The sequence below is a fragment of the Erigeron canadensis genome, chromosome 1 (assembly GCF_010389155.1).
Source record: "Erigeron canadensis isolate Cc75 chromosome 1, C_canadensis_v1, whole genome shotgun sequence".
NCBI classification, from domain to species: Eukaryota; Viridiplantae; Streptophyta; class Magnoliopsida; order Asterales; family Asteraceae; genus Erigeron; species Erigeron canadensis.
The window spans coordinates 24,307,454-24,326,073 of record NC_057761.1 but is presented as its reverse complement, the minus strand read 5'-3'; the positions used below and the strand labels follow the sequence as shown (position 1 = coordinate 24,326,073).

Sequence of the window (18,620 nt, the reverse complement as noted above, 5' to 3'; positions counted from 1 at the left end):
ATCTGGTGGTATCCTTTGTATGCATCCAAAAAACACATTAGCTTATGCTCTGCTAACGATTCTACTTTCCAGTCGATCTCCGGGAGGGGGTAACAGTCTTTTGGGCATGCCTTATTGATATTTGTAAAGTCAACACACATCCTCCACCCTCCGTCTCCTTTCTTGACCATTACCCGGTTAGCGATCCAAATAGGGTAGACGGACTCCCTTATTATCCCAGCTTTGAGTAGTTCGTCTACCTCCTTTCTAGCAGCCTCATCTCTTTCGGCGGAAAGGTTGCGTTTCTTCTGGTGAACAGGCTCTATATGCTTGTGTTCCTTCAGGCGATGCTCCATGACGAAGGGTTTTCCTTCCAATGTTAGGGTCCTTGGAACCCCCATCATATCTGAATAGTCCCATGCAAAGACATCTACATTGGCCTGTAACAGTTTTTTAAGTTTGTACTTGCACCCTTCTGAAAGTTGGGCACCTATGGAGATCGTTTGTTCGGGAAAGTTTGGGTTAATCACCAACCTTGTTGCGTCCTCTTCTTCCTGCGTTTTCATGGGGGTAGGTGGGACGTCGTCATCTACCCTTTTCACATCATTGATTTGTTTTGTTGGCTCGTAAGAGGAGTAGATCGATCCTATCCCTGTTTCAGATTGGAATTTAATGACCCTATGGATGACAGAGGGGACCATTTTCATCCTTTGCATCGCAGGTCTTCCCAAAATTATATTGTAGGGGGATGGAGATCGTACTATCGAGAGATCCAACGTCTCCGTTCTCTCGTGTATCCCATCGGTGATGGTCACGTCTAGGTCGACTTCTCCCAACGGCCATGCATGCTCTCCGGAAAAACCTACCAATGGTCCCCGAGGATCCGTCCTTCGGGCTCGTATGGATTCTGGCATTTTGAGGAAATAGTGTTCGAAGATAATGTCACACTCACTCCCCCCCGTCCAGATATACCCTCCGGACGTCAACGTTGAATACAGTGGCTTGGATGATGAGCGGATCGCTCGAAGGTTCGCTTTCTCCTAATAATGGGAAATAAAAACCTTCCGGTTTCGTTTTGGCCACAGTCAAGTCGCTGATTCTTGCTTGTTGAATGGCCAGAGCGGACCTTCTTCCTCTCGTCATCCTGTCTTTTTTCTTTACCATTTTTTACAGCGTAAGATGCATAGAACAGTATATTAATGGGTTTTTCTAGTTCAATGGAGTGGTTCCACGGATGGCGCCAATGTTTGTACACCAAATCGCGCTAGGGTTAAAAAATGGGGTTTGAGGGGTTTTGGACTATTCGTTGGTGATTCCCATATGGTAGAGTGTAAGCCTCTTTACGCCAATTAATTATGATTGTTAGCCGATTAAGATCGTGCTATTGTGTTCTGATCTATTTGATAGAGTTTATGGATGAGTAAGAATGAATGAATCCCCTTGTGAGCTTTTTTGAGTCGCCTTTTATAGGAGGATCGGAAGAGAAACTTGTAGATCGGTTTTTCCATGATTTTAAGGGATAGATTTAACTTCCCAAATTAGTTGGAACTGATCGTCCTTATTTTAGGGAAGAAGAGATTTAGGCAATCTATTCTTTGTTCAAGTATTATTTCCAGTTGAGCGCCTTCCCCACGCAGGTTCCTTCGTAACACTACGGGTTAGCACTTGTCCGTTTGACAGACCTTTCGTAGCGTAATATGGATACGCCATCAATCTGGATTCATTTGCTAAGATTTTATACTAGTAATGGTCATTATCATTTTACAATGATTTTTGGTGATTCTTTAATGAGTTGAACGATGATTAATAAGTAATGCTATCAGAGAGTGAACTGAAGAAAATTTTGAACATGTTACAATTTCATTGATTGCATAGTACGGTATTGTTATCGAATCCATTTTCTTTTTTGTTAACTAAAACTATTGGCATCTAAAGGTGAATGTCTTGCTCAGATTAGATAATAACTAGGTTGCTTTAATCGGGTCTTTCTATATTGTTGCTGAATAGGCATCTAAGGAAAAACCTCACAAAGATTTCCGGAGTTACAAGCGTCAAACCTCAACGGTAAAACTTGCGTGTGTAACTTTTACAGCGAAGTTCAAACATTAGCCATAATTCATTTTAAACTTAAAAAAAACATTATTTCTTTAGTTTAATGGTAATGCACCAAGTAGATTACTCAAAAATTCAAAATCTTTAGATCACATTGAGAATTTCTAATTAATTTAAAGAGAAAGGAAATATTTTGGTAGTAGGTATATATACATAGAGATAACAAACCCCATAAAGTTTCTCACATGTTCTAAAACTCATAGTACAACACTGGAAATTATGTAGACATTCCTTCTTGAGTTCTTGATATTTTATTGCTGTAATTAAGTTAATATTTACATCTTCCATAACCTGACAAAAATCAAAACTCAGAAGTTAAAAAGTAAATTCATTATTTTGTGAGTGTGATGTAAAACTTAACAAAAATAATGGTCACGTATTGATCAAATGAATAAAAGGTCATGGATTCATACTTGGATTGCTTGAAGTTATAAGTCCGGTTCGACTAAAGTCACAATCATAGTCGTGTCGACCCGTGGCTTGGTAATAAACGTTCATGGCATACGCGGCATGGGCATGAACCGAGTCAGGGTAAAAACATCTCCCACCCTCACGTATGGGCTGGCAGTCGAACCCCAGCCCACACACATAGTCAATATTTGCTTGCAAAACCTCTTCACTAGCTCTGGTTTTTGGAACACACCATGTTTTTTGTTCATCAGTTTTTGCAACCGGTGACCTTGTTGGTACTCCTTTCACTGGATCGCCATATGATGGTGATGTCGTTTCAACCTGTAACAACAAAGCCCAAAAAAGTTTTATTCTTGCAATTAATCTGTCAGTGATCCAAATTAACCGTAAAAAAATATAAGTATATAAAAATGTATTTAAAAACTTACCGAGTGTCTAAAGATACCAACATTATAGACAGGTGTCATATCGTGATTGAAGAGCCCGAAATTTCGTTCTGAAGTCGGGCCGGGCTTTAAGTTTTCATTAAAAAGTGCAAAAATATAAGTTTCAAAACTTTTATTGGGCATGAGCGGTGTTCCTTGTCCTGACATAACATGTTTAATAAGTTTGCCATTGAATTCACGAGCACTCTCCATATCAACACCACCTTGACCCGGGTCACCTTTCGACGGCCACCCTGTCTCGGCTATAACGATTTCAACGTCCTCAAAACCTACCTGCTTCATGGCTGTATATGTAGCATCTAATTGAGCATCTAACATGTTTGTGTATTTTTTGTTAGTCACTTGGTCAAAAACTCCAGAGTTTGGTCTAAACATGGCATAGTTTAATGTGTCACCAGAGTATCCGAAAAATGGATATGGGTTGATCATGAATGATGAACCTGTGGCTCGTAAAAACCCAAGTAATTGTTTGATCAAAGGTACATTTTTTTCTTTGAATTTTCCGGATGAAGGTGGGCTTGAAGACGATAAAATGCCTAATGAGTGTGGTGTTGAGACCTTGATTTTACGGTCAAGATCTGCTTGGACTAGAGCCGCGTGGAGTGTCTGCATGGCGGGAACAAGGTAAGATGAGACCGAGGTATCGGTGGTGGAAAGGACTTCATTTCCAACGACAATGCGGACTATGTTAGTCGCTGGGATGTGAGGGGAAATGTTATTTTTGATCCATTGTTGGGAGAAGTTGATATTTGCGAGATACGGGATTAAGTTGTTGGGGACCCCAACAGTGATCGCGATCCCAGTGTGAGCAAACGCTTGTAGGATTTGTTGGTTGGCATCGTAGAGCTTGACACGGTTGATAATGGTGGAATCGAGGAGGAAATGTGCCACTTTTGACGGGGGTGGTAGGTTGTCAGCCACCGTGCCATAGTTTACGCCGATGTTCCCTTCAACATCTAAAACAAAGATTAACCAAATAATGTAAATCACTTGACTCAAAATAAAAATGCAAAGAAAATGATTATTTTGTCAAATGTCATGATCTTATTATTCAGAAGATTGTTTATAAAAAAAAAGTTTCATGACTTATATATTAGCATGTTATATGGGTAAATACATTATACATACCTTGGATGAGAAATGATATGAAAAAAAGTTGTAATAGTGTAATTAGGAATGAAGTTAGAGTTTGCTCCATTTGGGGATATCAAAAAAGATTAAGGTTTGAATGAGTCAAAATGTGATGGGGGGATGGATGGGATGTAAAAACAAGAGTGCATCAAGGATATGCTTTTCTTTTGTTAAAGGGTTTTATCTCAATCTGCAAAAGTTATAAGAGTGTACTCTAGGTAAAGATATTGGATCTTTTTGACTTGGAAATCAAACTTTCTTACACTATATTCTTTTAGGATAGGATTCATGGTATTGGTGCTTTTTCCCCTTGATCAAATGTTACACAAATGTTATGCTTTAATGCCAAGAAAAAGAATTGATGTTTATTAATATTCTGAAGAAAATCATTAAACAATTATTGTTAATAGGTAAATGGAGAAGTTGCTATTCAGTCTATTGGAAGAAAGTTGAGTATATGGTTCTGATGTATACGATTTAAGTGATATTTCGGATACCTTATTCTAAATTTCGTTTGTCTTTCTTGGATACAACTTGTATGCATTAGTTGAGATGATATAAAATAACAAATGATATTTGAAGTGAAACATGCATATTTAAGATAGTTATTACAGATATAATATCTTATAGTTACAGAAATCATAACTAAATCTGTAAGGTAGCAAATTTCTAGATCAGAAAATGCCCATTTAATAATATAATTCAAAACATGAAAAAGTATAATATAATTAGACTTATAAAAAGTCATGCGCATCCGGGGAATCGAACCCCGGTCAGTACCGTGGGAGGGTACTATGATACCACTACACTAGATGCGCTGTTTATTGCCCTTCTTTAAAATAATATTATCATATATGATGTTATATACAAACATCAAGAAAACTAGGTAAACTAAAACAAAATATAATGACTTTATGAGTTACAAACTTACAATGATCTTTGTTTTGAACAGATTTGATACAAAAGAGTTCTATATGTATATCTCCAACCAAAATATACAACAAAATTTTACTCCCTCAATTTGAAGATACAAGATTTTACACCAGGGATAAAGACCATTATATGAAATCTTCTAATTTCGACATCCCAATTCGGCTCTTGAATCTTGATTAATAGATTGATTTACACATAGCTTTTGAAGGTCGATGTACCCAATAATCGTGTCCTCAAACACTACATCTTGCAGTTTAGCTTCTTCAAATGTGGAACCGGATAGTACAGTGTTTTTAAACGAAGCTCCTGTAAGGTCGGCCTTCCCAAAGTTGACTCTATCAAGAACTGCGTTTGTAAAATCTGTACCTGCATTATGAGACGTTTTCTGTTGTATGTTAAGGGGAAACATGGAAATGGAAATCTTTGTCAGAAACAATTCTACGTTTATTGGACTATTTCCTTTTTTTAATTATTTAATAGACATGTCTGTTTATATGGGTCCAACTAATGTCACAAGAAATGAAGCTGTGATTTGGGATCACGGGTACGTGATATGAGCAGAAATGATCAAAACTTAATCGAATAAATAAAAGCTGGGATCACGATTTCACTAAAAGTTCCAGCAAAAGAATCACCTATATCCAGAGGTGTCAAAATGAGCGTCTTAGTTTCAAGATGACACGGTGCATATTTAGTACAGGTTTAAACAGGCTGGGCCTAGTTGATTAATCAGCAAACACTTTATAGGTTCAGCATAATTCGAATCATACTAGAATCTTCGGATAAACGATGCAGGAGGCTGTCAAAACAGACTTTCGGTGACTCTCAACCTATTTGACACATTTTGTATGCTCCACTTTAACTAAATGTTAAATTTGACCCTTTTGAGGTAAGTGATAACAACCACAATAACCTAAATTGACCGATTTATAAATAATTGGTTCGAGATTGGCCCCTCTACAAGTTACACCTCTTATCTTAAAATGGCACCTCCAGTACTCAAGACTTGGAAATTGAAGTACATGTATTTCAACAGGGTATTTAGGTAAGGATTGACAAATGAATAAACTTTCGTAATTTCTAATTTTATTCATATGTAGAACAAGAATGTATTACCCTTAAAGCTAGCTCCAACAGCATAAGCCTTGGACATTATAACCTCAGACATATCTGCACCATCAAATACTGCACCAGACATAAGTGCTGCTGCAAGAGATTTTCCCTTCAGGTTTGTCTTCTCATTTGTGTAGTCGCAAAAACGAAGATCGATTGCCTTGTCATATACACCATTAGCTTGACCTATTGTGTTGCCAACAAATGCACGTTGACATCGTTCAGGGTCTGTAGACAAAGGAGGCAGCCTCTGCAAATCAATTATAAAAGCAGACATGAAAAGCGTAGTAAATTTCAAAGAGGTGTGTAAAGCGTTTCAGATGAATAACTTCTTTTTATAAATGCAAGTATTTCACACGAATCCACGTATATTCACCATCGGAGTAGAACCCACAACCTCGTGGTTAGATCTGTCACTTCACATACCGCTAGGCCAAGGCCCTTTGGTCGAATAAATAACTTCTTATTCTAGATATAGAATCTGCAGTGACAACTACAATAAAACGGATTACCCGAGGTAAACAAATCTTATCTGCTAGCTCATTCTCTTAACCTTTTATAGAAGATAAATATCGACACACCTCTACAATCTGTCCCCAATGACACTGGAACCCACAACGACTTGGTTGATGGGTCACCTCAAATATCCACACATCTCTACAATCTGTCTCATTTTTTCACTTTCAGACTTTAACTTCCAGAGTTCCATTTCATACAACACCTCTCATTTCCGCTCATTTTAACAAAATTAATTTAACTACCCTACAAAATTTACTAAGCAGCACTTTGAAATTCTAACGACGATTTTACTACAATTGATTATCTTAATTGGATTACTCAATATCGTATAATCACTTTCACAATGCACATCCAAATACCCCTGAACAATCTCTGTGATCATAAACTAAAGACATTAATCATGAGTAAACATTGAACCTGATTGGCAGCGATTACTGGTGTGGTGGTAGTGAGTGCCAAAACAGCAAGAATTCCACAAGCGACGTTCCTTATTTCCTTGAACTGACTTGAGTTTTCGTTAGACGTGGAAACAGAATTACTATTTGTATCAGCTGCCACCAGAATAGAACCACCAAATTAGAACTTTCTTTATTAGCACTCCCAAGGACGATCAAAATGTGAAATAGACAAGAAACTGTAAACATCACCCGATTGCCTATCTACCCTAGCATTTCAAGCAATTTCAAAGAAACCGCTTTGTTCTACACACTTCAAAATTTTACACTCATATATCCCAAAAAGGCTGGAATTGGTTTACAAATATATTGGGGGTGGTCAGAGAAATAGTTGGAACAGGCCACGGGCAAAGCCTAATTAGACCGCTACAATGACTCATTCCAAATATATTTTAAATAACAATGTACTTGCCATATCTCTCTTTAACCATTCTACCTATTTGACTTCTAAGAAAACCTAAGAACTTTTGAAACTTGTTCCTTTTTAATCATTGTGTAAACCGATTACCGACAAAAAAAAAAGGGGTAAAATCTAGTTGACATAGATATGACATGACATACATAACTTATAGTTAAATATATTATACTCAACTAAGTTCCTAACAAAGAGCTAGCTATCTACATTCCTCATTAAATATCAAATCAAGATTGTTAAACGGGTGTGATAGATACAACATATATTCCAAATAAATACATAGCAAGTAAGGTAACAAAGATGAATCCAACTTAAAAAAGAACAGAGAAAATTATTATATATGTATATAAATAGACTTAACTGGAAGAGTTGAGGCGGATGGATGAATGAATGTGAAAAGGAATGGAGACCCGACTGGGTTTGACGTTGGGGAAGAAGAGTGACTGAGAATGGGGGAAAAGGGACGCCATTTTTGAGCGTTGAAATGTTGGTTACGATATTTTTATTTAGTGGCTATTTTTATCCATACATACATACGTCCACGATCTTCTGGATTTCGACTCATATCTTTTTCCTTACGTGTCATCACACTTCATTTTATTCTTGAAAATGAAAATTAAAAAAAAAAAAAAAAAAAAAAAAAAAAAAAAAACATATTCTCTTTCTTTATAAAAATTATCCCATAGTATCTTTAAGTTTTTTAGAGTTTAACTGTTTAAGTGCTAACAAGTTTTCTATTCCCGCGTTTTATGGCCGGATATAGATAACTACTCATCATTCTATTCCATTTTTTTTTTTTTTGAAAGGTGAATTTCGGATGAAAATTTTGTCGCGATTCGACAGCGAGAGGTTTAGCATATTTTGTTTTAACTGGGTCCGCGCTAGAGAGCTTACTCAAAGAAAAAATGCCTATTTCAAATACCCAATTGGGGGAAAACCCCTTACTAATCCGCTTGAAGGCACGATGATTAATAGGGGTAAACCCTGCCCCTCAGACTTAGCTAACAATTTTGATATAACAAAATTTTTAAATTAATATCTTATTCGAACATTAACCAAAGAATTTAAATTGGTGGGGATTACGTACCCTAATATAACTCATGTTAGAAAAATATAACTAAATGAAAATCAAGAATCAAGATTTAAAAATTATTTTTGAATTTTGACCTTTGATTTTTATTTAAGGGTTAAGATTTCTCCAACTTAACTCAAGTTAAGGAATTAACCTGAGTGAATCATCACCCAATTTAAATAGCAAGTAAAGCATTAATGGGTGTACACAGGGGAATCTATCAAGGGACCCGTAAAGGCCCGATCGCCTTTTGATTTTTCGTTTAGTAATATAGTTTTATGCGTGATTTGATTGAAATTTATTTTCTTATTGTTATTTTTTGTCCTCGTGAATTTCGCTCTAAATATTTTTTTTAGTGTTATATCTGGGTCTCGTGATTTTTGGCCCCTTCTATTAAATCAGTCAAGATCCGCCAATAGTTGAATGTTGTTACTAAGGAGTTTAATCAGGAAAAATATTTATGTGCTACTATAGTTGATAACAATGAATTAATAATCATGAAAGAAAACTAAAATTTTACATTAAAATTAAAAAGATACATATGTTTGATATGCAATTAAAAAAACACAACCATGTTTATCAAAATAATAATAATAATAATTAAATAGTTCATTGTTCTAATAAACAAACATTACGACCAAAAGTTAAACTATGTATTTTTAGATATTTTAAATAAAAAGGTGAATTAGTATAAAAATATACATGTGATTGATTTTTATATCGACGCTCACGTTACCATAAATTCTATATATAAAAATAGAGTTGTAACCAAGCAAATCCTCATTATTTTGTGAGATCTAAGGACTAAATCTCAGTCTTTGGATAAAAACAGATCTTCATTGTCAAATTTAACCTTGTTGCCTCATAATTTGATGTTCATCTTCATCGTCATGTGCAACGGTATCATCATCTCCGGCAGTGGCAGTATAGTTGTCAGCGACATCTCCGATGATAATCAATTTCGTTTTCCGGTGGATACGGTACGGGTGTTGCTCTTATCCGTTCTAAAAGGGTTATCACCGGACGCATATGGGAATGGTTTGGATTTGATGGGTGGGGATCCAAGAGATGATGACGGTTTGATATAGTACGGGGCATAGCCCTTGCTGCCTGCGTCGTGGTCGGAGATGATGACGGTGGTGCTGATCAGAGAAGATGCTGGTGGCGGTGGTTGTCTCACCGGAGAAAAAGGAGAGGGGAAAAACAGTTGTTGCCGAACGGAGAAAGAGAAAAAGGTGGTGGTGGTGGGGGCGGTGGCGGTTAAGTCGCCGAATAAAGAGAGAGAAGGGAACGCTTGCTGCTGGTCGAAAAGAAAGGAAGAGGAAAGAGAAAGAAGAGAGAGAAAAGGAGGGGGGGTTGTGTATTACAGGGGAGAGATTTATATTGAGGGATAATGTTAACCATTGATAGGGGAAAAATCAAAGGTCATGGTTTGGTCTTTGAATCTCAAAGAAAATCATTGTTTCATATGAACAAACCTCTATAATAATAGTAATAATAATAACAATAATAATAATAAATAACAAAATAAAAGAACAATATAATAATAAAAACTATGTGAGAAAATTAAAATTGTGTCTGAACTTAGGATATCTCCAATGATAAACTTTTTTTTAATATTTTTTACATAACAAATTTTCACTCCAATGATAAAAATTGTAAAATAGATTAAAATTTTTTAAATTACAATTAAATATAAATATGTACAAGAAGAAGTGAAATAACTTGAAATTTTTTAAGCTTTTGTTAAAAAAAAAAATCTACGCTCAATAGTGAAAAATCTTTATAAAACTTTTTTATAATATTATTAAGTTTTAGAAAAAAAATTTTAAAAACACTTTGATGGTTGTTTTATAAAAGTTGAATCGGGTAATGATTAATACTCATAATTCAGTTTAAAATCCTCTAAAAATATAATGTAAAATATCAACGAAAATAGGATTTAAAAAGAAATATTTAATATAATACACTTGTAATTTGAGGTTAATCAATTTTCCGTTGAATCGATAGTGAAAACATCTTAGAAGCCGGCCGGCCTAAGACAATTCTCTCAAATTTAATTTGTGTGCATAGTGCATACTACTTCTCGAAATCCATTCAAACAAATTTTTTTTTTTTTAACTACTAAACCACCACGTGGTAGGTGATTCCCAAATATACACCCCAATCCTCTTCAATTTCCCCCTTTTTTCCAACCCAAAACCCTAATTCAATCAAATCAAATCAAAAAATTCATCAAATTTCAATTGATTCAATTCAATCGATTCTCACTCAGATCTGATCATGGAGAATTCAACAACAACAACTAATAACAACACCAACAGTATCGTTTCTTACGAAAAGCTGGAAGGAATCGCGTACTGGTTCGGCAACAACGTCGCATCCGCTTTTTTCGCGTCTCTGGATCGATTCTCCTGCGTCAACGTCACGACCTCCGATTCCGACGACGAAAACGATGACGATGAATCCAAAGATCGACCTTTCATGTCTTCAAATCAACCTCTTTCTGATAGTTCTTTTCACATCACTCCCTCAACCGTTGAAGATCTACCTGTTTAATTTTCATCCAATCAGGTTGCCTTATTTTGTCTATCTCTATTTCTCATTATATATATATATATATATATGTGATGTGATGATGATTGTTATTTGAGGTGATGATGATGATTATCGAATTGTAATGTTACTATTGTTTTTAACTAGTAATTGTGATTTTGTATTTATTTTTTAATTTTCTTTTTTGTATATTTGAGTTTGATTGATTTAACGAATTCGCTGTTTTAATACATTTTTGATATGATTGTTATTGTTATTATTATTATTGCAACGACTTTAGATTAAAATTAGGTTAATGGATTACTCCAACTAGTATATACATTTTGATCAGCTCTTCTTTTTCCGACTAAACGATTTAATCTAATGTCCATTAAGTCTGATGTTACTCATACCTCGGTAGTCGACACTCAAATTAGGTATTGTTGTTGACGATGACTTTCATCGAGCGCTTCATCTTCTTGGACCTGTGAGTGAGGGATATTCAGACTTTAAAGGTGGGAATTTCAGCAGGAAACACATCTTCATAATGTGTCGGTTAGCATTAAGGATAAAAAGTCGACACAGCCAGTGATTTTGATCAATAGTTCGGGTTATGATTCACCTTCCCAATTCGTTTAAAAGTACATTTATCATGAATTCCATCTCTTAAAAACTTAATTTTTTCTAGTAAACGGATCAACACGTCTAGCTCATGTCATGAACGTGTGCAGGTTTAATATTTCAATTGATGGACGTGATAACTTTAAAGGGTTGGTTGAGATATATGAACTGCCGACACAATAATTTAACACGAGAGTAGCTAAGCCATGTTATAAACGTTTGTGACTTTGTGTGTATTATGTTGACTTTGTTTATCATCATTGTTTCTTAGTTGATCATTTATCTGTGGTTTTCTGTGTGTGAAGGTTGATGTTTGTTTCCAGTATATGTAGTTTAATTAGACAAAAAATGAATGAAACAGTGGAATCCTCTTTATCTAGTTTGGTACCATTATATGCAAAGAGAACCATTCTAGACAAAATTATAAATACAGTTGAAAACCATATAAATGGCAGTAGTTATGTACACTGCACCTACTCTTAATACTCTTGCTAGTTGCTATACATTGCGGTATCAAAATACAACACCAAATCGTGGATTTTGTTAGTTAAGTAACAGATAGCATTATCCCTCGATGCCCATTTAAAGTCATCAAGATCTTTTGCTTTTTACCCCTATTTTATCAGAAGAAAGCTTAGACCAAAAGTAAAGCCACGGGCGCATAAAACACCTTCGCTACCCATTTCATCGTTTAGCTTCGACCCCACTTCGTACTCGATCATTAATTACTGCCAAAGCACCAACGTACTACTACCATAGGCCCCCCTAAAAAGTCACAACCACCAGCCGGGTCCACTTTTCGGATACACAGTATCTTTCACAGACCCCATCGTCCCTGATAACTCCATATCCACCCGGGGGCCAGCAAACATAACTTTCTCGAATAAGCAATTCATAGAATCCCTCAATCAAATATGGCAAGCTTGGCTGTTTTCACTGTACCACATGAGTAAACTGAAGTAGCGTTTGGTTCACAGAATCTGATGGAATTTGATGGAATTGAAATTGAATTCCATTCCTTAGTGCGTTTGGTTGCACAAAGAAGAGGGAATCTCATTCCATAGGAATGTAAACATTCCATCATTTGATGGAATCTACATTCCTTGGGGATTCTATTCCTTCAAATTCAAAAGATCAAAAACATTCCGTCAAATTCCAATTCCTTTGAAAGATTCTATTCCTTCCCAAAACATTCTGTTAACCAAACGCGCCGTGATGGTCTTGTTATGTTCATTCCTTAAAGACTTTCTTGATATCAAACATATGCTGGTAGCCCATAATTTATAAATGATCTGATCCGTCCATCCCACCCTGCGGTCACGATCACCATACCCCATGTGTGACAATTATACGAACTCTGGCAAGAAGATCTAAAAAAGTTGTATTTAGATTTACATAATGGGGATGTCATGTCAGAAGGAAGCTTTTCTTCTGGCCAAGTTGCAGAACCTTTTGGAACCGACTCTAGAAAGTAATCCCGACCCAGAGAGAAGTAACAAGGTGGCAGCTTGTTTGTATGAACTTTTAGACCAGACCAAGGTAATGCGACTGAGGCACGGGCAGAGAAGCATTCATAGGATCTGACGGTCTTCTTTTGCAGAAAGGAAGGTCCTTTCTTGTTGTAATAATTCCAAACATATACATTAGAATCCTCACTTGCCGAAACTATATGTTTTCCGTCTGACGTGAACGATGCACAAAACGGATTTCCAGCATTTCTTTGACCTGGAGTTCATGAAATACAAGACATTAGAACCATTTTGGTTGAATACAATCATGAATCGGATGCAATGTAAAATAGGATAATTACCCTTGAATTTGCCAATCACATGGGTGCCGTGGAGAATTCTAACATGGGAATCAGCACAAGTTACCATAACCTTACTTGAATCTTGCGGGCAAAACTGCAAGATACAGAAACCAAATAACCAAATTAGGAAAAGAGTAGCTAATCACTTTGGGTCAAACATCTTAAAACTATTTAGTCAATGCAATAATATTCCATGTACTTATTATATACAAAAATTATCAAGCAAAAAAGAGTATAGTCAAAAGCGAACCAGTTCTAACATGTTATCCAACCCGCCCAATTGACATTTCTAAGATGAAACCAAAAACCTACCTGAAAGCCAATTATTCTCTTGCAGGGTGACTTCTTTTTACTATTTAGTGGAACTGAAACTTCTAGTTGGAAGCGATGTCCTGAAACGTTAAACAAGAGACTTGAATGAGTCGCTTAAACCAACTAAAAAGTGAATATAGTGATTACAAGAACGAGTATTACCTGAGAGACTAAAAAAACTGCAACAGCCGGTCATGGATCCAATAATACCACCCTGAAAAGGAGTAAACCAAGGTTTCTTTAGTAATCTGTTTGTGTCCAATATGATTTAACATTCAAGACAGAAGAAAGGCGAACCTTTCCGTCGGGATTATAAGCCACAGCAGTAACTATTTCTCTTACGTCTATCCAGTCAACAACCTGACAGCCAGAAATAGACCAGATCCTAACTTTGCCATCAATTGAACCGCTTACAAAATAATTTTCATCCATGGGCTGGAACTGAACACATGTCACGTAGTTGCTATGCGGGAAAACTTTCAGGCATCCTTCACTCCCAACTCTCCATAACCGAACAGTTTCATCAACCGATGCTGATAGAAGAAACTGCAACAATAAATAAAACAATACCTTATAATTAGCTTCAATCACATTTGAAACAGAGCGTATATAGTAAGTATCTAATCTACTTACATTATCTTTGGACCATGAGAGATCAAGTACATCCCCTTTATGTCCATGGAACTCATGAACGGGTTTCTCCAATATCCGAAATACTTTAGGAGGGAAGATAACACAAGCTGAGTTTTTAGTCTTTTTCAAACTTTTCAGCATGCTAATTTTTTGTTTTTCAGCCATTAATGGTGCTAATTCAGAAAGGTTGTTCACACTGAAGTATAAACAAGACGGGTCAACATCTGGGATGTCAATTGCATTTGATCTTTCATCTTCCACAACTTGCCAAACACGCACAACCGCATCTTCCCCGGCACTAGCTAAATAACGCCCATCAAGACTAAATTTCATTGTGAGAATTGAACCTTGGTGAGCCTGTATATCTTGACCAATAAAAACTGCAGACAGTTCTTTGAAGCTCTTCTTACTTTGATTTACTCTGACCCTCTGAACTTTCGCCCAATGGTTCAACCCGTTTTCAAGACATTTCACACTATTCGGGCTTCTTTGTTTATCAACAATATTACACGCCATTGACCGTAAACTACCTAAAATTTGACCTTTAACTTGACCCTTTACTTTGTTCATCTTTTTTGCCATTGAATCAGCAACCTTAATACGTCTATCTACAAGTTTCTGAACCAATGCAGCTGACCCAATCTCCGATCGGGTCAATGACTTTCCTCTATTTCCTTCACTATTACAACTTTGAATTCTGGAACCCGAACACGAACTAGAGGAACACTCTGAAGAATCTTCTTTTTGTGTTGCAGCTCTCAACACAGCTCCACTCGTCTGCATAACCCTATCTTCAATCACCTCATCAACCGCAATCTCATCAAGAGTTTGATCTTCAGTGCTTAAACCCATCAACTTCAAAAAAGTATTTTTCCTATGGTGAACACTTTTAGGAGCCATAGCCCAAATATCATATTGGACATCATTCTGCACCGAATCCTCATCGTGTTCAGAAAACGACCCGATACTCAAGCTATCTTGAGCATCGTAAAACCGACACTCATCTTCCTCACACAAACTTGACATTTTTATTTAGGTGTTCAAATTTCAATCCATGAATGTATAACCCAAAGAAAAACCACTCAGCCAACCCAACCCTTTAAACCCTAAGGCATATATGCATTGTGCCTTATTCTCTCACTAATGAACATACCTAACAAATGATACAAAATCAATTATTATAATATAGAAAAATAAGACCCAAATAAGAGATATCACAGCAACCCAGATCAGTATAAAGGCAATTATATATATTCCAACAGCTAATTCTAACAAATCATTATTATAATAACAACAAGAATATACACACACACATATATATATATAAATATAATAATATATGTATATGTAATATATCTGTCGTGGATCCAGATCCAATGGCCATTGAATCTTTCTTGCATTGATAAATGGAACATAAACTAAACTAAACTAGCGTAAAACTGAAACCCCTTTTGAAGAATGATGACGACATTGATTACATAATGCAAATTGTTACAAAAAGATTAAAACTTTAACATTATCCATGAAGCAAATTTCAAGAAAGATTGCTTTTTTTATGTTGGGGTTTTCATGGATATTATATATACGGCCATATGGATATAGATATAATAATAATATAAGAATATAATATATGCAAATTGGTAAATTATGTAACTTTTTACCTTCTTCCATGGAATGAGGTGGTTTAAAATTGGAATGAAGAAAGAAGAAGAAGGAATTGTTGTAGAAAGGGAATGAATGAAAATTCTTGATAAATGGTGAATGAGGGAGAGATGAGAATATGAAAAAGTGTTTTGAGAATTTTCTTGTGTGAAATTTGTTGTTTGTTTGTTGTTATTGTTGTTGTTGTTGTTTATTACATTGTCTCTGTTCCATTACTTTTTGTGTTTTTTTCGGTTTTCATTAAATGGAGACAATAAAAACCATCATAGATCCCTTAGGCTATAGCCTTTTACTTGGGTTATATTTACCCCATGGAGATTGTTTCTTTTTTACTCCCTTTTAATTTAGGTTAGATTCGTTTATCCTAATTTAACTATAGGATGTGATGACGGTATTTATTTGATTTGATCGATTAGGTTTGTTTTAGATTGTTATCGTTATTTTACATGTAGGCTAGTATTCATCTATGCAAAAGAAATTTAGCTAAAATTGTGTTGTCCTCGTATACTCATATCTAATAAAAGATTAAAAAAAAATTATAACTTTTTTTTTTATAGGTGTGAATCATTTGCTCACAACAGACAATCTAGCTTACATTATTCAAACCGGGTCTTCAACCAAATAGTTTTTCATAATTAAAGTAAAAACAAATAATGTAAACAAAATATGCCGAATAATCTAGGCTTGTGTGAGAGTGTGAGACTGCAAAATGTCACAATGTGTCCAATTGAAGAATAGGACGATTTGCTCAATATGGTTGATAAGCACGGACCTTTACAAATACTTCAAACCTTCATGTATACTTTTAATTGAAGATGCTTGAATAATCGATTGTGTCAAACGAATATAAACCTAGAAATCATGGCTCATTAAATCACGTTTGAATTGCCTTTATCAAAATTAGTGGGCACATTACAACAAAGTCGATGTAAGTCTCCAATTATATCCATTCATGTGACTCTAAGTGGTGGATCAAGGATCAAATACTTTCAGGTTTTTAAAACATATAGACTAGTTAAGTTTTTGTTAATGAGTTGGTGACCCATTGGTAAGGACTTTGACCTTGAGAAAATAAAAAAAAAAAAGTATATAATATTTCTTTTGAGAAAATTTAAACCACGAGGAAAAAATTTGTATACTTCACGTCCACCCCAAATACACTCTAGTTTCGTGAGTAAGTACCACTAGAAGTACCACTACCACATAAACCATTAATTTTCATACTACACAAATTTCGTCCAAAAATCACCTATTTTTCTTATAGAGATTAGTCACATTGTTAAAAACAAAATTTTAGTTAGAAAAAAATAGGTAGCCACTGAAATTGTTGTCTTGAATGAATTGATAGTAATTCAAATTTTTGGTTCTACTATTATATTTTCCAGCTTTAGGCTCATGTTTAATAAAATAGTTGTTAACTGCATAAATCTCGTCGATTATGCAGTATTTAATCATTAACCTTTTTCTTTTTCACATTTTTTATAAGATTAAAAACTCGAGCTATTAACCTAAAACATGAAAATTGTTACCAATTAGGTCTACCTAAAAAACCATACGATATGCAACATGCAAACATGCACCACGTACACCTTCGAATCGAATTCATACGTTCCTTTTAGCTCTTTTTTTTTCTACAGTAAGTATTATTATTATCAAACAAGACATATGCTTATGGTTATTGAAAAATTAGTTAAAAGATGAAAAGTACAATAGATGTTGTCGGTTTAAGCAATTGACAAAAGTATGTTAAAGACTTAAAGTAGCTAGTTAAAAGCAATGTGTCCCCTCTTAACCTTAATCTCGTGATTCCCCAATCCGACCAAATTATTTATTAGCACCTTTATTTCTACAAACATGTTTCTTTGTTTTTAACTAATTCTTTCTATTTTTGTCTTTATTGCTCCTTAATTTTTTTAATTTTTTTTTAAAATGAATTTCGTTTAAAATTTTGTGTCATAATTCGACAATGAAAGGAAAGGTCTAGCATACGTTGTATTAACTGAGTTTGCGCTAAATAGCTTCATCGAAGTACAAATGTATATTTCAAATACTCAATGGAGGAAAGCCCCTACGAATCCACCTAAAAGCACGACGATTAATAGAGGTCAACCCTGTCCCTCAGACTTGAACCTGAGTATACCCAAGTAAAGCCCTTATAAAAGGACCACCTACATCTCAAAGTTGACTGAATGAGAATTCGAACCTCGGGCGTATAAAGTCATCAAGAGAAATCCAAACCACTACACCAACTCATCATTGATTGTTCATTCCTTAATTAACATGCCTTTTTAACTTAAGATCGGTAATTAGTTTCAAATACAATGCAATAGAATGGAATAACGCCATTCCCAAGTAAGGTTGGCATAACAGGTCACACGAAACCTATTAAGACACGAACCTGTTAAGGTCAAACACGAACACGACCTGTTAACTAATCGTGTAATTTTTTTCAAACACGAAC

General features: G+C 35.3%; 3 protein-coding genes and 1 non-coding gene across 4 annotated transcripts; all 4 read right to left on the bottom strand.

Annotated features, from left to right (window-relative positions):
- Nucleotides 1–2,148: 2,148 nt before the first annotated feature.
- Nucleotides 2,149–4,185, bottom strand: LOC122585337 (glucan endo-1,3-beta-glucosidase). The gene is made up of 4 exons (XM_043757467.1): nt 4,077–4,185; nt 2,931–3,904; nt 2,505–2,823; nt 2,149–2,382 (listed from the first exon to the last, which is right to left on the bottom strand). Exons 1-4 carry the CDS (start codon nt 4,144–4,146, stop codon nt 2,360–2,362), a joined length of 1,386 nt encoding a protein of 461 aa, XP_043613402.1. The 5' UTR covers nt 4,147–4,185; the 3' UTR covers nt 2,149–2,359.
- Nucleotides 4,186–4,826: 641 nt separating this feature from the next.
- Nucleotides 4,827–4,897, bottom strand: TRNAG-CCC. Its single transcript has one exon. It is a non-coding gene; the product is annotated as a tRNA-Gly (tRNA).
- Nucleotides 4,898–5,032: 135 nt separating this feature from the next.
- LOC122579985 (thylakoid lumenal 17.4 kDa protein, chloroplastic) lies at nt 5,033–8,031 on the bottom strand. The gene is made up of 4 exons (XM_043752254.1): nt 7,876–8,031; nt 7,062–7,195; nt 6,129–6,375; nt 5,033–5,378 (listed from the first exon to the last, which is right to left on the bottom strand). The coding sequence occupies exons 1-4, from the start codon at nt 7,982–7,984 to the stop codon at nt 5,152–5,154; spliced, it is 717 nt and encodes a 238-aa protein (XP_043608189.1). The 5' UTR covers nt 7,985–8,031; the 3' UTR covers nt 5,033–5,151.
- Nucleotides 8,032–12,091: 4,060 nt separating this feature from the next.
- Nucleotides 12,092–16,304, bottom strand: LOC122589688 (WD repeat-containing protein 44-like). Its single transcript, XM_043762016.1, has 7 exons — nt 16,159–16,304; nt 14,498–15,650; nt 14,162–14,410; nt 14,027–14,078; nt 13,865–13,944; nt 13,553–13,646; nt 12,092–13,467 (listed from the first exon to the last, which is right to left on the bottom strand). Exons 2-7 carry the CDS (start codon nt 15,521–15,523, stop codon nt 12,998–13,000), a joined length of 1,971 nt encoding a protein of 656 aa, XP_043617951.1. The 5' UTR covers nt 15,524–15,650; nt 16,159–16,304; the 3' UTR covers nt 12,092–12,997.
- Between the last annotated feature and the right edge of the window lie 2,316 nt (nt 16,305–18,620).

Bases quoted from the DNA above. Each gene is read 5' to 3' on its own strand.
- LOC122585337 (XM_043757467.1), bottom strand. From the start codon at position 4,146: ATGGAGCAAACTCTAACTTCATTCCTAATTACACTATTACAACTTTTT. The intron at 2,824-2,930 runs GTAAGTTTTTAA...TTGTTGTTACAG, and splicing joins TTGGTATCTTTAGACACTCG to GTTGAAACGACATCACCATC. The intron at 2,383-2,504 runs GTATGAATCCAT...GATTTTTGTCAG, and splicing joins TATAACTTCAAGCAATCCAA to GTTATGGAAGATGTAAATAT.
- LOC122579985 (XM_043752254.1), bottom strand. From the start codon at position 7,984: ATGGCGTCCCTTTTCCCCCATTCTCAGTCACTCTTCTTCCCCAACGTC. The intron at 7,196-7,875 runs GTTAAGTCTATT...TTCTGGTGGCAG, and splicing joins CATCCGCCTCAACTCTTCCA to CTGATACAAATAGTAATTCT. The intron at 6,376-7,061 runs GTTCAATGTTTA...ATTGATTTGCAG, and splicing joins CAGTAATCGCTGCCAATCAG to AGGCTGCCTCCTTTGTCTAC.
- LOC122589688 (XM_043762016.1), bottom strand. From the start codon at position 15,523: ATGTCAAGTTTGTGTGAGGAAGATGAGTGTCGGTTTTACGATGCTCAA. The intron at 13,945-14,026 runs GTAATACTCGTT...TTAACGTTTCAG, and splicing joins CAGTTTTTTTAGTCTCTCAG to GACATCGCTTCCAACTAGAA. The intron at 13,468-13,552 runs GTAATTATCCTA...CATGAACTCCAG, and splicing joins TGTGATTGGCAAATTCAAGG to GTCAAAGAAATGCTGGAAAT.